A 14,218-nucleotide genomic window follows, 5' to 3' on the forward strand; every position below is an offset into this window, starting at 1 on the left:
AACTGAATTTCAGGCTAGCCAGAACTTTACAGAGACCTGTTTCAAAAAAAAAAAAAAAAAAGTAGTGCTAATGGGGCCATTTATGCTGCTTTACTAAATTATGTCACTGAGTTCTTCATACTAATACCATTGAGGGCAGGAAAAACAATTACTTAAGCTGCAGGGAGGGAACTAAGGCAAATTATATTTAAAATTCATTAAAAATAATCAGGAAATGGGCATTGAGATGTGAACTATGAGTTGGCCTTTAAAAGGACTTCGAAGTGTAATGTGACCTGCAGCACGCACAAACCTTGAAAACATCAGGTTGTTCTGGCTGTGTAACGTCGCCAGGAGAGCTCAGTCCAAGGCTGTCACAGTAAACAGTATGACACTGGGGGAGAGTGGGACTAGTACTAAGTGGGTACAGAATTAGAGCTTGAGATGCAGAGTTCTGGAAACAGATAGTGGTGACGACTACACAACAGTACAAATATACTTAATGCCTCTGAACTTACACTTACAAATGCTTAAAATAGTAAATTCTATGTGGCATATATTCTACTCCATTCAAAAACCCTGTGAAAAATAGGACAACGTTACTAATACACTAATATAATTGCAGTTCCTAAAACTGTACCTCCACAGGAAGCAATTGTACATCCAGGACAGTTTGGTACAAAGACTTGAAAAGGACCTCAGGCTAGGAGGGAGGCAAACACTGAGGACTGCAGCACAGAATGCACTTTGGACAATCTTGCTCCACTGACAGACTAAAGCTTCTTCTAGGCATGGGGACTGCTTCTAGCCAACCCTCCACGTCCCTTTTGGACACACAATATTGAGGTCAGTAGTTCTGTCTGCTCCACTGCAGGCCAGAGCCAGAAGGTACAGTGTTTTTGCTTTGAGACAGGCTCTCACATTGTATCTCTGGCTGGCCTAGAACTCAGAAGACCAGGATGAGCAGGAATTTCCAGAGATCCGCCTCCCTCTGCCTCCCAAGTGCTGGGATTAAGGGAATGCGCCACCATGCCTGACTCCAGGAGGTATTTATTACATAGCTACTGAATGCTGAGAAAGTTTACGTTGTTTATAAAATGAACAACTGCCTCTTTCTTGCAAGTGCTGTATCTGAGCAGGAGAAAATGACATTTAAACATGACACACAAGCATCACTTTTGTCACACAGACACTGGAGCAGAGCTCAGTCTCCCCCTGAAGGCTTGGCTTATTTGGTGTGACCCACTTTCCTGGGGAGCTGATGGCAATTCTGACGGAAGCTTCTGTTCTTAGCCACCTTGGAAAGAGTGGCAGCAGGTCTGGGTGGGGCAGAGCTCTGGTGTCTGGCCAGCTCAACATGAACAACAAAGAAAGATACGGGATACTAGAATGGTAGGAAAAGAAAACAAAGTTACTTGTTCCTTTTAATTTGTGTGTGTGTGTGTCCCTCTAGCCCCCAACCTTTAGGTAGATTTGCTGCAAAGGAAGAAATATAAGGCAAGTTAGTGGGAGCCCACTGACCTTCCTGAGTGGGGCACATTTTGCTAATCTAATCACATCTGACATAGATTTAATTATCCATGAGTTTTTACTCTCCAGGTGTTACCTATCTGCCTCCTATAGATGAGTGCTATCTAATCTTTGACACGTGGGAACTTTCAGAGCTATGCCTTATGTCTGACTGAAAAACCTATATGGAAAAGTTAAAACATGAATTTACGTAACTATGATAAGAAAAATTTGAAACCAAATGGATATTTATAAAAACATGTTTCAGAGTTGGTGGGAGGTTAAAAGACCCTTCCAACTACTTTGTAAACTGGGGCACATGTAATTACTTTAAGAATTCAGTCTTCCAATTCCACTCCTCATTATATTAAAAGGAAAAGCAGTCAGCAACCCTGAAACTTGTATCTCCTGGAATTTCAAGTGGATTGATTTTCAGAGTGACTGTTCCCATCCATACTACATGAAATCTTCTAGCTGGTAAAACAAACAAACAAACAAATGTTTACATTCTTCTCATGAACAGAGTCGAGTTTTAGGTATCAACAAAGACGGCATCCAGCGCTTGCCACACTACACAGGAAGACTTTATTTTCATCATCCGTGTACTGTACAAGTATGAAGTGAAAATAGAACTCTCTCCGACAGGTAAGACTGTAGATTCTGGGTTAGGATTGCTTCTAAGGACACAAGGCTCTGACCTTGTGTAGAAAGTACACTCTCTGGCTGTGATGTCTTCAGGAAGTTTCTAGTACGTCCTTGTCTTGCTCTTTCTGACCACAAAGTGCAAAGGATTCCTGCACAAACTGCCGGCACATGGGACACTGCTTGAAGTAGCACACACAGTTGTCGCACAGGCAGGCATGACGGCAGGGCAGGAGCACCCAGTTCACGCCCCCGTTCTGGCATACCACACAGTCCTTGCTGCTCTCTTCCATGGGGTCCACTTCACTCTCAGCCAGCCCCACCCTCTCCAACAAGCTCTGCTCCACATCTCTATCTGCTGGAGATGGGGCGCTGGAAGCAGTAGGACTGTTATTTGCAGACATGAAAAGTTGCTGAAAAATCAAAGAAACCAGTGTAAAGGCGATTGTGAACAAGAGTCACTCTCTGAACCTGGCGTCACAAAAGCTCCTGAAAATTTATGACTAGCAAATCCAAGAGGCAAGAGTAGTTAACTAACTATAAACCATAATTCTCTTTAAAAACAGCCATTCTTTGATCTCTATAAATAACAAATATTACATTATATGACTTACCTTAAGATCATAAAATTGACCTTGAGCCAGGATTAAATATTGATACAATATTCTGCAGGGAAGTTTGTAAGTCTTATCAGGAATATGAATTACGGACACCATGGAAATCTAAAATAAAAATTGGACATGATTCAGTACTTACCACTCTTTCACAGATAAGTGAAAAAATGCTTCATATATCAGATAAGATACATATTAGAACATTTACACTAATTTGTATAAATCACAGAACTGAGAAGGAACCAGTTATTGACAGATTTCTGACACATTTTAATTCTACTGAAATTTACAGATTCATTGTGCTGTTGATAAAAATATCAATGTGCTTTACTACAGAGCTACATACACTGATTCTCACACAGAAAAAGGAATGTATAAGAAAGCACTCAACAGCTCGAGGTTCCCTAACCTCATCAAATATTACATTGTATGGTTCTGATAGAGGAATGGACGACACAGAAGAAACAGTCCAGAGGGAAAAAAATCACAACAAGGCACAGACACAGAGAAGGGACTTGCTGTTATTCTGTTTTTTCATTAAATATATAGTTTGGGGACATCTGGATAACAATTTGGAAAAATATAAAACTGGATGCCTGCCTCACACAGCACATTTGTAACATCAGTGCTGGAAGGCCAAGAAAGGCAGCTCCCTGGAGCTCACTGGCCAGTCTAGCCAATCAGTGAGCTCTTAGTTCAGGGCAACTCTCTGACTCAAAAAAATAGTGTGGAGAGCAGCTGAGGACGACACCTGATGCCCACCTCTGGCTCCACATGGCACACCCACATGCATGTACACACAGGAACATAAGTAAAGTAGAAGATGACTGAAAATGACATCCAATGCTGATTCCTGCCCTGCTCCCCTCCCCCCCCACACAATACAAGACAAACAAAAACAAACTTGTTTCTCACACACACAGGATTGACACATATCCAAAACTTTGCACTCCCATAGAGACTCTCATGAGAAAGAGAGGGTGGGAGAATTCAAGGAAGGGAACTGGCACTATCAGTAACAAAAAAGTATTCATTTGCAGCTCAGCTACACCCCAGCCTAAAGCACAACTGCATAGGTTATTCAGTATAAGACAGTACACTGGGAATTCCCTATATCATCCAAGCAAGGAGACTAAGTAATTACGATGTGTGTGTGTGCGATGTGTGGTGTAAGGCTAGCCAGAATCTACAAGACCACCAATTGCTAAAACCCTGAAAACTCAAAGCCCCTAAAGTCTAAAGCTCCCAGAGTTGGAAACCTATAAGCCAACAGGTTAAAAACCATGAAAAACATAATTTCTAGTAATGGATGAAAGGTTACATGGGGGGGGAGTAGAGGGGTAGAGAGCCAAATCTTGGGGATGGGTTAATGTGCACTCACTTGTCCACAGTATACTGCCAAGCTACTGAAACCACCATGTATTCCTCCTGGTCCTGCCCAGCACTAGGTCTCCCACCATGGAGTAAGCTTAGGGATCTTCTAAAGCAAGGACACTTGCTCACACGGAGATCACTCCAGTGTCACAAAACAGTAGACATAAACTAGTGGTAGACATTTTACCACAGTCGAGCATAGGAGACTAGTGGGTGCCTCGATTTAACAATGGTGTCTTCAACGTGGTCAACACTGTTCTGTTTGATTTATTAAATATACACCTGGAAGCATCAGAAATTTTAGAAACTCAGCCATTTATGGGTTATTGCCTGGAAAACGCAAAATGCATTTATAAATGCTTATTGGAAGATGTAGTGATCTTTACAAAAATACAATGGAACTCAACTGAATTGCCACATAACAATGGCATTTGGTACTAGATATGCTCAGGCTTCTCAAAGTGAAGTGCAAAGTGTTACCAATAAAACTTGTTTTATTTTCCACTCAACCAATGCATTTGGTGGAAAGTAGACAAGAACATTTGCCAACTATACAGACAGGATGCAAACTGCAGGCCAGAAGCATCATTGTCTGCTGGGCACTCCTTCAGGTGGTGAAATTCTAGGAGCTTTCAATGAATCGATGCCACACTTGCCAAGCAGGGAAGTGAGGAACTGCTCTGAAAACAGTCACCGGCTCAGCAGGAGACAAGCTACAGCGCTGCTACCCGATGACCAGTTTTGTTTTCACCAAATGTGTCATCTGCACGAGATCTGGGTAGCCTGGAACTCCCTAAGACCCTAGCATAGATGGCAGGCTACTCAATGACAATGGATATGATTTATATGAAATCATAGAATTTAAGAGATGTGCTGCATAGAACATGAGCATATTCTCTGAGGACAGCCATTATACATGACTTCAAAATTCAGTTAACTGGGGCTAGAGAGATGGCTCAACGGTCAGAGAACTTGTGTACAATCCTGAGAACTGGAGTTGTCCATCCTAGCCATGCTAGATGGCTCACAACTGCTTATAACTCCAGCTCCAAGGACAGCCAACTCCTTCTACTGACCTACAGTCACTGGCACACACAGATACGTGCACACATAAATCAAATACATATAAAAATATAGTTAGGATTGTAGATGTCTGAAGCTCTTGTAGACTGCCTTCATGTCCATGACCAAGCCCCATGATGTTGTCTCTGTATTAAATTTTCTTGTTTTTCTTTAAAATTTTTCTTTCTGTTATTTTAAATTGCCAGCATTATTAATCTGCAATTAGGAATGTTATATATTTCAATTCTGAATCACTTCTAATAATAGAGTTTTCAATTATGTAAAGAATTTTATAGACTTAAATTGTTTGATTATTTTTTGCAAGTTTGATTGCACAAAAGTGTAATCAAAATACTGACTTGCTATGTGAATACTGTGCACATTATGAAAACACAAGGTGCTAGGGCAATGGTTCAGTCAGTAAAGCACTGTCATTCAAGAGCAAAGACCTGAGTTTGACTCCCAGTACCCACATAAAAGCTGGGCACGGCATGGGCAGGCTCCTATAGTCCCACTCCTGGAGGGCAGTAAGGGAAGGGAGACAGGTGGCTCTCTTCAGGATTGACGGCCAGTCTAGCTGAACTAATAAACTGCAGGTTCAGAGAGAGACTCTGTCTCAGAAAAATAAGGTGAAAAACAACTGGTGCTGACCTGTGGGTGTATACACAAAACGACTGAAATGTCCTCACTAAATGAAGAGGGTCCTTCCTGTGTATCTATACTTACAAAAGAAGACATTTCTATCTGTACTTACAAAAGAAGACATTTCCAGAGATTTCTGCTCTGGCTGACTACCATGTTTCATCATGGTCATGACTTTTAATCAATCTCATCAAAAATTAAGACATGTCTTGGTATCTCTACACTCATTTATAAAGTTGGAGTACAAATTGCCACCATGTCTTAAATAGGGTTTTGTTGCTGTGAAAAGACACCATGACCAAGGCGACTCTTTAAAAGAACACTTAATTGGGACTGGCTTATAATTTCAGAGGTTCAGTCATTATTACCAAGGCAGAAAGCATGGCAGTGTCTAGGCAGGAATGGTGCTGGAGGAGCCAAGAGTTCTACATCTTGACTGTCAGAAGACAGAAGTCTTCCAGGCAGCTAGGAGGGTCTTAAAGCCCATCCTCAGTGACATCTTCCTCCAACAAGGCCACACCTTCAAATAGTGCCACTCCCTGGATCAAGCATATCAAACCACTACACACCCAGTGACATGTTTAAAAAACTCTGCTTTTTGGCTTATCTTTTGTAAGCACAGTTTGTCTCCTTATAACTGCAAGGCTTGTATGACATCACTGGCACATCAGAACATGTATACTTGTAAAAACACACAAGACATTATTGTCTATTTTATTTTGTAAAGTAGCCTATCAAGTATTCTAACATGTATATATGTCTCTCAAATAAATTCTATTTATTAATTTGTGTGGGTACATGGTACACATTCAGCTTTATTTTAATGTTATTAATATGTGGGTATGTGGTGCACTTTCAGGAAACAATTTTGTAGGATCTGTTGTCTCCTTCCACTTTCACATGGGCTCTAGTGATTGAATTCAGGTCACCAGGCTTGTGTGGCAAATGCATTTACCCAATGGGCCATCTTGCAGGCCCTAAATTCCCTTGAAGAAGTGTAAATATATGTCTTTTAACTAAAGTTTTAGAATTGTGTTCCCCAGAATTATATTTTGAGATATTGGTGTTTCAGGATTTCAATGTTCAGGATTATGACTTTTCATTCAAACCAAATGAAATGCTATGCAGTTATTAAAAACCAAAAACAGGGCTGGAGAGATGGCTCAGAGGTTAAGAGCACTGACTGCTCTTCCAGAGGTCCTGAGTTCAATTCCCAGCAACCACATGGTGGTTCACAACCATCTGTAATGGGATCTGACGCCTTCTTCTGGTGTGTCTGAAGACAGCTACAGTGTACTCATATAAATAAAATAAACAATTCTTTAAATTTTTTTTTGAAAAAAAAATGACGAAATCTTTAACCTATTTGTAAGTGATCTCTTCATGATACTGTGACATGAACAAAGTACAGAGAGGGTTCACGGCACCTGCTGTGCCCTACCTTCATGTAAGGGAAAAGAAGATACTACAAACAATGGACAGGACCGTCCATGGCACCGGGGCATGCGGGAGACTCCTGAAGGTCTCTTAGGTGGCTTTCCTCAGCTTGAGAGAATGAATCCAAGTGATTTACAAGCACAGTTTGACTCTAAATGCTGAGCCTTGGTAGGAAGTGCTGAGACGGCAATTTGAGTGCCAGGATAGTTCAATTCAAAACTGATATAAACTACTGAGGAAAAGAAGAAGGAATCCCTGAGGTCACTGGGACAAGAGGGGAATGGAGATCAAACTAATGAAGCTACAGTGCTTCATTAGAGACCAAGAGAGAGGAACCCAGAGCTAAGGAGAAGGTAAAAACAACAGACCAAGAGGTCAAAATGTCTATCGCCAATGCCAGCAAAGAGCACTGTGTAGTTCAAGGGTGGCATGCTCAAAGGCTGTCCATCATCCTGCAGGGTTTACTGGCTGCCAAGGCCTAATTCTGACCCAATCAGGAGAGAAGCTTCTGCTTACAAAAATGCTGTGTGTGTGTGTGTATGTTTGTGTGTGTGTAAAAATGCTGTCATAAAAAGCAAGCAAGGCCAGGCGGTGGTGGAGCACGTCTTTAGTCCCAGTACTCAGGAGGCAGATCTCTGTGCTTGAGGCCAGCCTGGTCTACATAGTTCCAGGATAGCTACAGCTACATAGTGAGACCCTGTCAAAAAAAACAAACAAATAAATAAAACTTTAAATTCTTATTTGCAAATAACAAGTTATATTTTTCAGTAAGAGTTTGTACCTTTCAAAATTCAATACACATTTATTTCATAAAGATATTCTGCACCAGGCAGTGGTGGCGCACGCCTTTAATCCCAGCACTTGGGAGGCAGAGGCAGGTGGATTTCTGAGTTCGAGGCCAGCCTGGTCTACAGAGTGAGTTCCAGGACAGCCAGGACTACACAGAAAAACCCTGTCTCGAAAAACATTAAAAAAAAAAAAGATATTCTGCTTTTTACAAAATGGTAGAGATGAGGACACAGCTCAATGTTAGAACACGAGCCTAGCATGGAGGAGACCCTGAGGGTAGAGTAGGGCTGGGACTTCTCTCCACTCTGTTTTAGTCTCTATAAGGGCATTTGTTATAACTCCCTAGGTTGTTGCTGAAAGAAAATTATAGGCTAATGCTAGTGAATATATTTTGTATATCACACAAAACTACCATTAAAATGACCCTGTATCATTACTAATGAGGATATCAAACACAGAAAAGAACACTCTTTGCCACAAGATTGCTTTTCTTTCTTTGCTTTTGTTGTTGTTCTGTTTTTGGAGACAGGGATTCTCTGTGTAGCCCTGACTATCCTAGAACTAGCTCTGTAGACCAGGCCAACCTTGAACTCAGAATCCACTTGCCTCTGCCTCCTGACTTCTGGAACTAAAGAAGTATGCCACCACGCTGGCTCTTACCGTAAGTTCCACCAAGGGTTGCTAAATATATGGGTTAAGTATCTCTTTTCAGAAATGCTCAGAAGCAGAAGTGGTTCAGAGCTTAGATTTTTCAGACTTGGGTAGATTGGCAAATATATAATGAACTATCCTGGAGACAGAGATGAGCCCAAAGTCTAACCAGGAAATTCATTTGTGTTTTAAGAACATCTTAAAAACATGGCCTGACAATAATTTTCAAAAGCATGTTGACTGCACATGAACTTAACTGTGACTGGTCAACGAGGGCGGGTCAGAATTTCCCACATGTGGCACATCAGTGTCTGCATGTTCAACCTGTGTACGTTTCCACCTCACTAATCAGTGAGTGCTTCTCAACCTTCCTAATGCTGCAAGCCTCATGTTGTGGGGACCTCCAAACATAACAGTACTTTATAACTGTAATTTTACTACTATTATGAATTATAATGTAAATATCTGTGTTTTCTGATGGCTTTAAGCCATCCTGGTGAAAGGGTCATTTGAAACCAAAGGAAGACACAACCCATAGGTTGAGAACCACGGACTTAGATGCTTTTATGTCCCGAATAGGGAACTACAAGTCTAAAGAAAACGTACACATATTGGGTAGTGGTGGCACACGCCTTTAATCACAGCACTTGGGAGGCAGAGGCAGGTGGAGCTCTAAGTTTGAGGCCAGCCTGGTCTATAGAGTGAGTTCCAGGACAGCCAGGGTTACACAGAGAAACCCTGTCTTGCCTGTCCCCCCTGAGCCCCTCCAACACACACACACAGACACACACACACACACACACCAATCAGTACACAGTAAGAAAAAAAAGTTCCTAAAATGGCTGAACATAGGGACCCCATGTGGAAAATAGGTATAGCAGGGACTCCAGTGGAAACAAGGTAACTATAACTGTGCCCCAAAAGACCAGACCTGGTCTCCAAGTCAAGCATTTCAAGTCAATATGATGCTGATCAATTCAGTAATAAAAATGAAGAGAACACGTACACATCCCAAAGGATATTTTCTCTAAAGCAAATATCACCTATCACAGAAGGATAAAGTTCACTCAACAGTAATCCACCTTTAATTTTCTAATAAAGCCATGTTGTTGTCATCCACAGGGGGTGGGGTCATCATATTCTGAAGGTGTGTTACAGGTATAAAAATTAAATAGGGATACAATCCATGTTTTAATTTTTCAAGGCACATTAGTTCAAGACCAAATATATATTTTTAGAAATTAATTTTTTCTATTTCAAAAGTAATTAGGAATCACCAAATCTTATAAAGGTAAGGTATTGCAGATGCTTCAGTACTTACAATGTCATAAACTTCCCTGTCATCCTCATCAGCCAGGGTCAACAGAGCTACCAAGGGGTAGCGAGATCTGGGCACGGGACCAAAGTCTTCAATTTCAGTATTGCTTGGTAATTGGCAATATATTTCTTCTTTGCTGTGCTTTTTAATACTTTTGAGTATGTAAAGGCAAATTGCCAAAAGAACAAAAATATATTAATAAGTCAATAACCTGGAAACATCTGACTGTATCCACAGAGTCTCATTTTTTTCTGTGCCAGTGAGTGTATGTGGAAAAGGATACAAATACTGTTCTCGGTGGAGATAGTCGCTGTACAGCGCTTCTTCTAATGCTTGCGGAGTGCTTATCCGGAAGCAGTAAATGTGCTTCTGAAGAGCTTCGTAGAGTTTTTGAACACTGCACCCCCAGTAGCAAGTGAGACGACTATCTTCCAAGCAGTCTGTCGTCAAGGTCATGCCTGCTACAGGAAACAAACCAGAAAGAGAATGGGCGTCACCCAACAATCAGACAATAAAATAATAGGGTAAGAAACACATATGGACTTTGTTCTGGATGTTGGCCAACCTCATGGCACTTTTTTAAAGGTTGTTGTATATCTTCAAATATAAAAACATCAACAGCTATGCAGAGTTTGAGCGATATCAGCAGTTTTATCATTATAATTCATCTTTAAAATGATTGGCTCAGTTTTCCTTTTTAGTAAGTGTAACCACCCCTTTCCAAGAACATACACAATCCAAATCACAAGGGTCAGAAGAGCAGAGCAGAGCCATCCAAAGTGGACGTTCACAAACCAGGGTGTCCAGATGGTGATCGCTCAAGTTAGAAAACACTAAGACGAACCTGAGCTTGACTACTTTTATTTATTAACACACACGACAGTGTTACTGTCCATCACACAGGTAGTATTCCATAGCCCGAGGAGCGGCTGAAGATACCAACCATGGAAGGCTTAATAATTCTCTCCCTGCTTTCAACAAAAGGAGGTTACAACTTTAGTAGACTGGATAAGTAGATGACTATGAGGACATACAAATTGTATGTGTCGCCTTACTTATGGATTCTATGCTTACATAGTACTTTAAGTGCTACCAACATGATTTTTTTTTCTCCTTCCTAGTAGCAGTTGGAGCATACCGAGCTCAAGAGGAGAGACATCTAGTGTCTCCTGTGGTTGGGAGAGGAAGCGGCCACAGTTAGAGCACAAAGGCAGGGTGTGTTTGACTAGAATAAATGTAGCCTGGGTCACTGTCCCTGACACAACAGCCTGGCTTCAGCACCCGGCTCCAGGCCCACCAGCAATCTGCAAGCCTCAGTAACAGGAACTGTGATTGATTCTTAACTTTAAAAATCCATCAAGAGAAAGTGCAGTGAGAAATAAATGGAAGCAAATGCTTCACAGGATGACAAGAGGGTGTCCTACTCTTCCTCCGCTTTGGAAGTATTCGGAGGGCAGTGACACAAGACCACATGTAATTAACCAGGCACAAATGTTAACTAGCAGGAACTCTGCAGAGGCACCTGAGATGAAATTCTATCTCAGATACTTTTTGGACTTCAACTAGGTATTAATTCACTGACAACTGAAAGTAACCATGCTTTCATGGGTCACTAAAACTGGTTCCAGATTAGTGTTCTCAGCCTTCATGATATACTACAGCTCCTCATGTTGGGGTGACTCCCAACCATAACATTTCTGTTGCTTCTTCATAACTGTAATTTCGCTGTTATGAAGCTTAATGTACATATCTTTGGAGACTGCAAGGAGTTTCTCCCTTTCACATGATGTTTTTCTAAATTTCATATATATAAATTGCATACACAGAACTGTTTTACATTAATATCATTAACAAACCTGGGGCACAGCTGTAAATCAGAAAATTTAACACCAAGAGGGGTATGGCTTCCTTCGACCCATCCTTCTCCCACACAACTACTCTAGGCTAATAACACAGAGTGCCTGAAACAGCCTTGCACTGAGCCATTTAAAAAACAACTCAGGCAGGACAGTCATCTTGTCTCTGTGAGGAAGTGATGTACAGAGACCATGTGTAGGATGGTGAGACAGTCAGGGCCCCTGGAGAGGAACCATCAGGAAATGGAGGCTGGCAAACTGCTCTCCAAATGCTAATGTCCTTTGCCGAAGTCCTTTGCTTTATGTTAACTGTTATTGGATCTGTTAAAATGGGGGTCAGGGTGGGGTGGAAGGGGAGCTTCCAAAATGGCAACAGGCTTCCTGAAGCAAATTCATCCAATTCAACTAATACATACTGAGCATCGACCTTATGGTTTCATTAATGCTCCATACTGGGGCATGAATTGAACAAAATACAAACACAACAAAATCCCAGCAATGTGTGCCAGTAAACAGATTAATGATTCTCTTATTTGTTCTTAAGTCCCATCATGTCTGGATGTTTGCTCTCCTTCCTGTGCAATCCATCAGGTACTTGGGATATAGTGGTGAGAAAACCATCCTGGATTATTAAACTATTTGCACCAGAAACAAAATAACTGTATAACTGTTCATAATGCCAGCATCCGTGCAGACATTGTTACAGATAGCTACCCTTCCCTGAACTTTGTTCTTATAACTTACACTCAAATCCTTTTTTCACCACAGAAACAAGTAAGAAATGTTATCAACCGGTGTTTTTTTTAAAAAGTGAGTTCTTTTAGTAGCCACCCTCTTAGTGAACATTTGCCTTTTCTGTTAGTGAAGTATGTCAGAGCATGGGCATAGCTGAGAGCTCCACTGGTTATTTTCATTCGCCTCAGACACAGGCAGCATCGGCTCTGCTTGTGATTGCTTCTGCCTGAACAGTGGTAGTGACTGATTGCTTCTGCCTAAGTGGTAGTGGTGACTGCCTCAGTTCTAGTCCAGATTTCCTGTTTTTCTCACAGCGTGATCAGCTTTTCTCACTTCTCAGTGTACTTCCTTCTAGTCTTGTGGGACTGGACAGCAGGAAAACTCATGGTTGACTTTTCTATTGGCAAGAACCAAGAACCAGCTAAGACACTGTAGCAGGCTGAAATCTAAAGCCTTTGGGGGGAGGGGTGCTAGAGAAGGTGGGATGTTGTTGAGCCACCACTGTATATTTTAATCAGCACTGCCTTCTTTTAACAGAGGTAGTTTCTTTACATCACATCTTAAAATTTATTTTTCTAAAATGAAAAATATGTCAGAATAAATATGTACTCTGGGGAAAACAATCTTAGTTTCCTTCAATTTATAGGGTGGTATTATTTATTGATTGATTTATTTATTTTTATTTATTTTTTTTGGTATTATTTATAAGTAAGGAAAAAGAGTAAGAAAGTTTGTACTTTAAAAAAATTATTTACGCCGGGCGGTGGTGGCACACGCCTTTAATCCCAGCATTTGGGAGGCAGAGGCAGGCAGATTTCTGAGTTTGAGGCCAGCCTGGTCTACAGAGTGAGTTCCAGGACAGCCAGGGCTACACAGAGAAACCCTGTCTCAAAAAAAAAAAAAAAAAAAAAAAAAAAAGAATTACTTGCTGAGGTCAACTTGAGCTATATTATAAATTCCAGAGCAATCTGAGCTACAGAGTGAGGCCTCCACCAAAGAAAGAAAGAAAGACTGACTTAAGCAGTGACCCATGTTAACTAACTGGTTTCTTGTCAGGTGATAAGCTTCTGGAAGTCACAGGCAGGACAATGAGCTAAGAAATGGTCCACATAAGTCACAGTGAATGTGAAGAAGGAAAGACCATCAGCTCTGGAGGTGAGTTCATTAACTTCAGCCCAAAACCCCCACTGGATTTGATTGTCTACTGGAGGCCACCAGTGGGATGAGAAGTGGTAATCAGAGACTTTCAGGACAGCCACTTCAGTAGGGAGACATCAGCATCATTTGGAGGAATATAAGGGACAGGAAACAAATATTGAAAAAATGTGTTCTTTTCTCATTTTCATGTATGTGTACTGTGCATGTGTGCTGTGCATGTGTGCTGTGCATGTATGTATGTGCTGTGCATGTGTGCATGTGTGTGTCCTGTGCATGTGTGCATATGTATGTCCTGTGCATGTGTGCATGTGTGTGGGTGTGCTGTGCATGTGTGTGTGTGCTGTGCATGTGTATGGGTGCACCAGCATGTGTGTGTGCTGTGCATGTGTGCATGTGTGTGTGTGCTGTGCATGTGTGTGCTGTGCATGTGTGCATGTGTGTGCTGTGCATGT

General features: G+C 41.4%; 1 protein-coding gene and 1 long non-coding RNA gene across 3 annotated transcripts in view; one reads left to right on the top strand and one right to left on the bottom strand.

The window, feature by feature from the left end:
- Positions 1 to 2,048: 2,048 nt before the first annotated feature.
- The window catches only part of Cgrrf1 (cell growth regulator with ring finger domain 1), a 21,549-nt gene continuing 9,379 nt past the window's right edge, over positions 2,049 to 14,218 (bottom strand). For both annotated transcript variants that reach the window (XM_028758592.1, XM_028758593.1), the window contains exons 3-6: positions 10,301 to 10,478; positions 10,021 to 10,168; positions 2,745 to 2,852; positions 2,049 to 2,543 (exon numbers count right to left, since the gene is read on the bottom strand). In XM_028758592.1, the coding sequence (XP_028614425.1) occupies positions 2,223 to 2,543; positions 2,745 to 2,852; positions 10,021 to 10,168; positions 10,301 to 10,478 (755 nt within the window). In that variant the 3' untranslated portion in view covers positions 2,049 to 2,222. The remainder of the gene's footprint in view (positions 2,544 to 2,744; positions 2,853 to 10,020; positions 10,169 to 10,300; positions 10,479 to 14,218) is intronic.
- LOC114613323 overlaps positions 12,954 to 14,218 on the top strand; it is a 2,818-nt gene continuing 1,553 nt past the window's right edge. The window contains exons 1-2 of the long non-coding RNA XR_003710164.1: positions 12,954 to 13,147; positions 13,665 to 13,763. This is a non-coding gene — a long non-coding RNA (uncharacterized LOC114613323). The remainder of the gene's footprint in view (positions 13,148 to 13,664; positions 13,764 to 14,218) is intronic.

This window comes from Grammomys surdaster, unplaced genomic scaffold (genome assembly GCF_004785775.1).
Source record: "Grammomys surdaster isolate TR1022 unplaced genomic scaffold, NIH_TR_1.0 126198, whole genome shotgun sequence".
NCBI lineage: Eukaryota > Metazoa > Chordata > Mammalia > Rodentia > Muridae > Grammomys > Grammomys surdaster.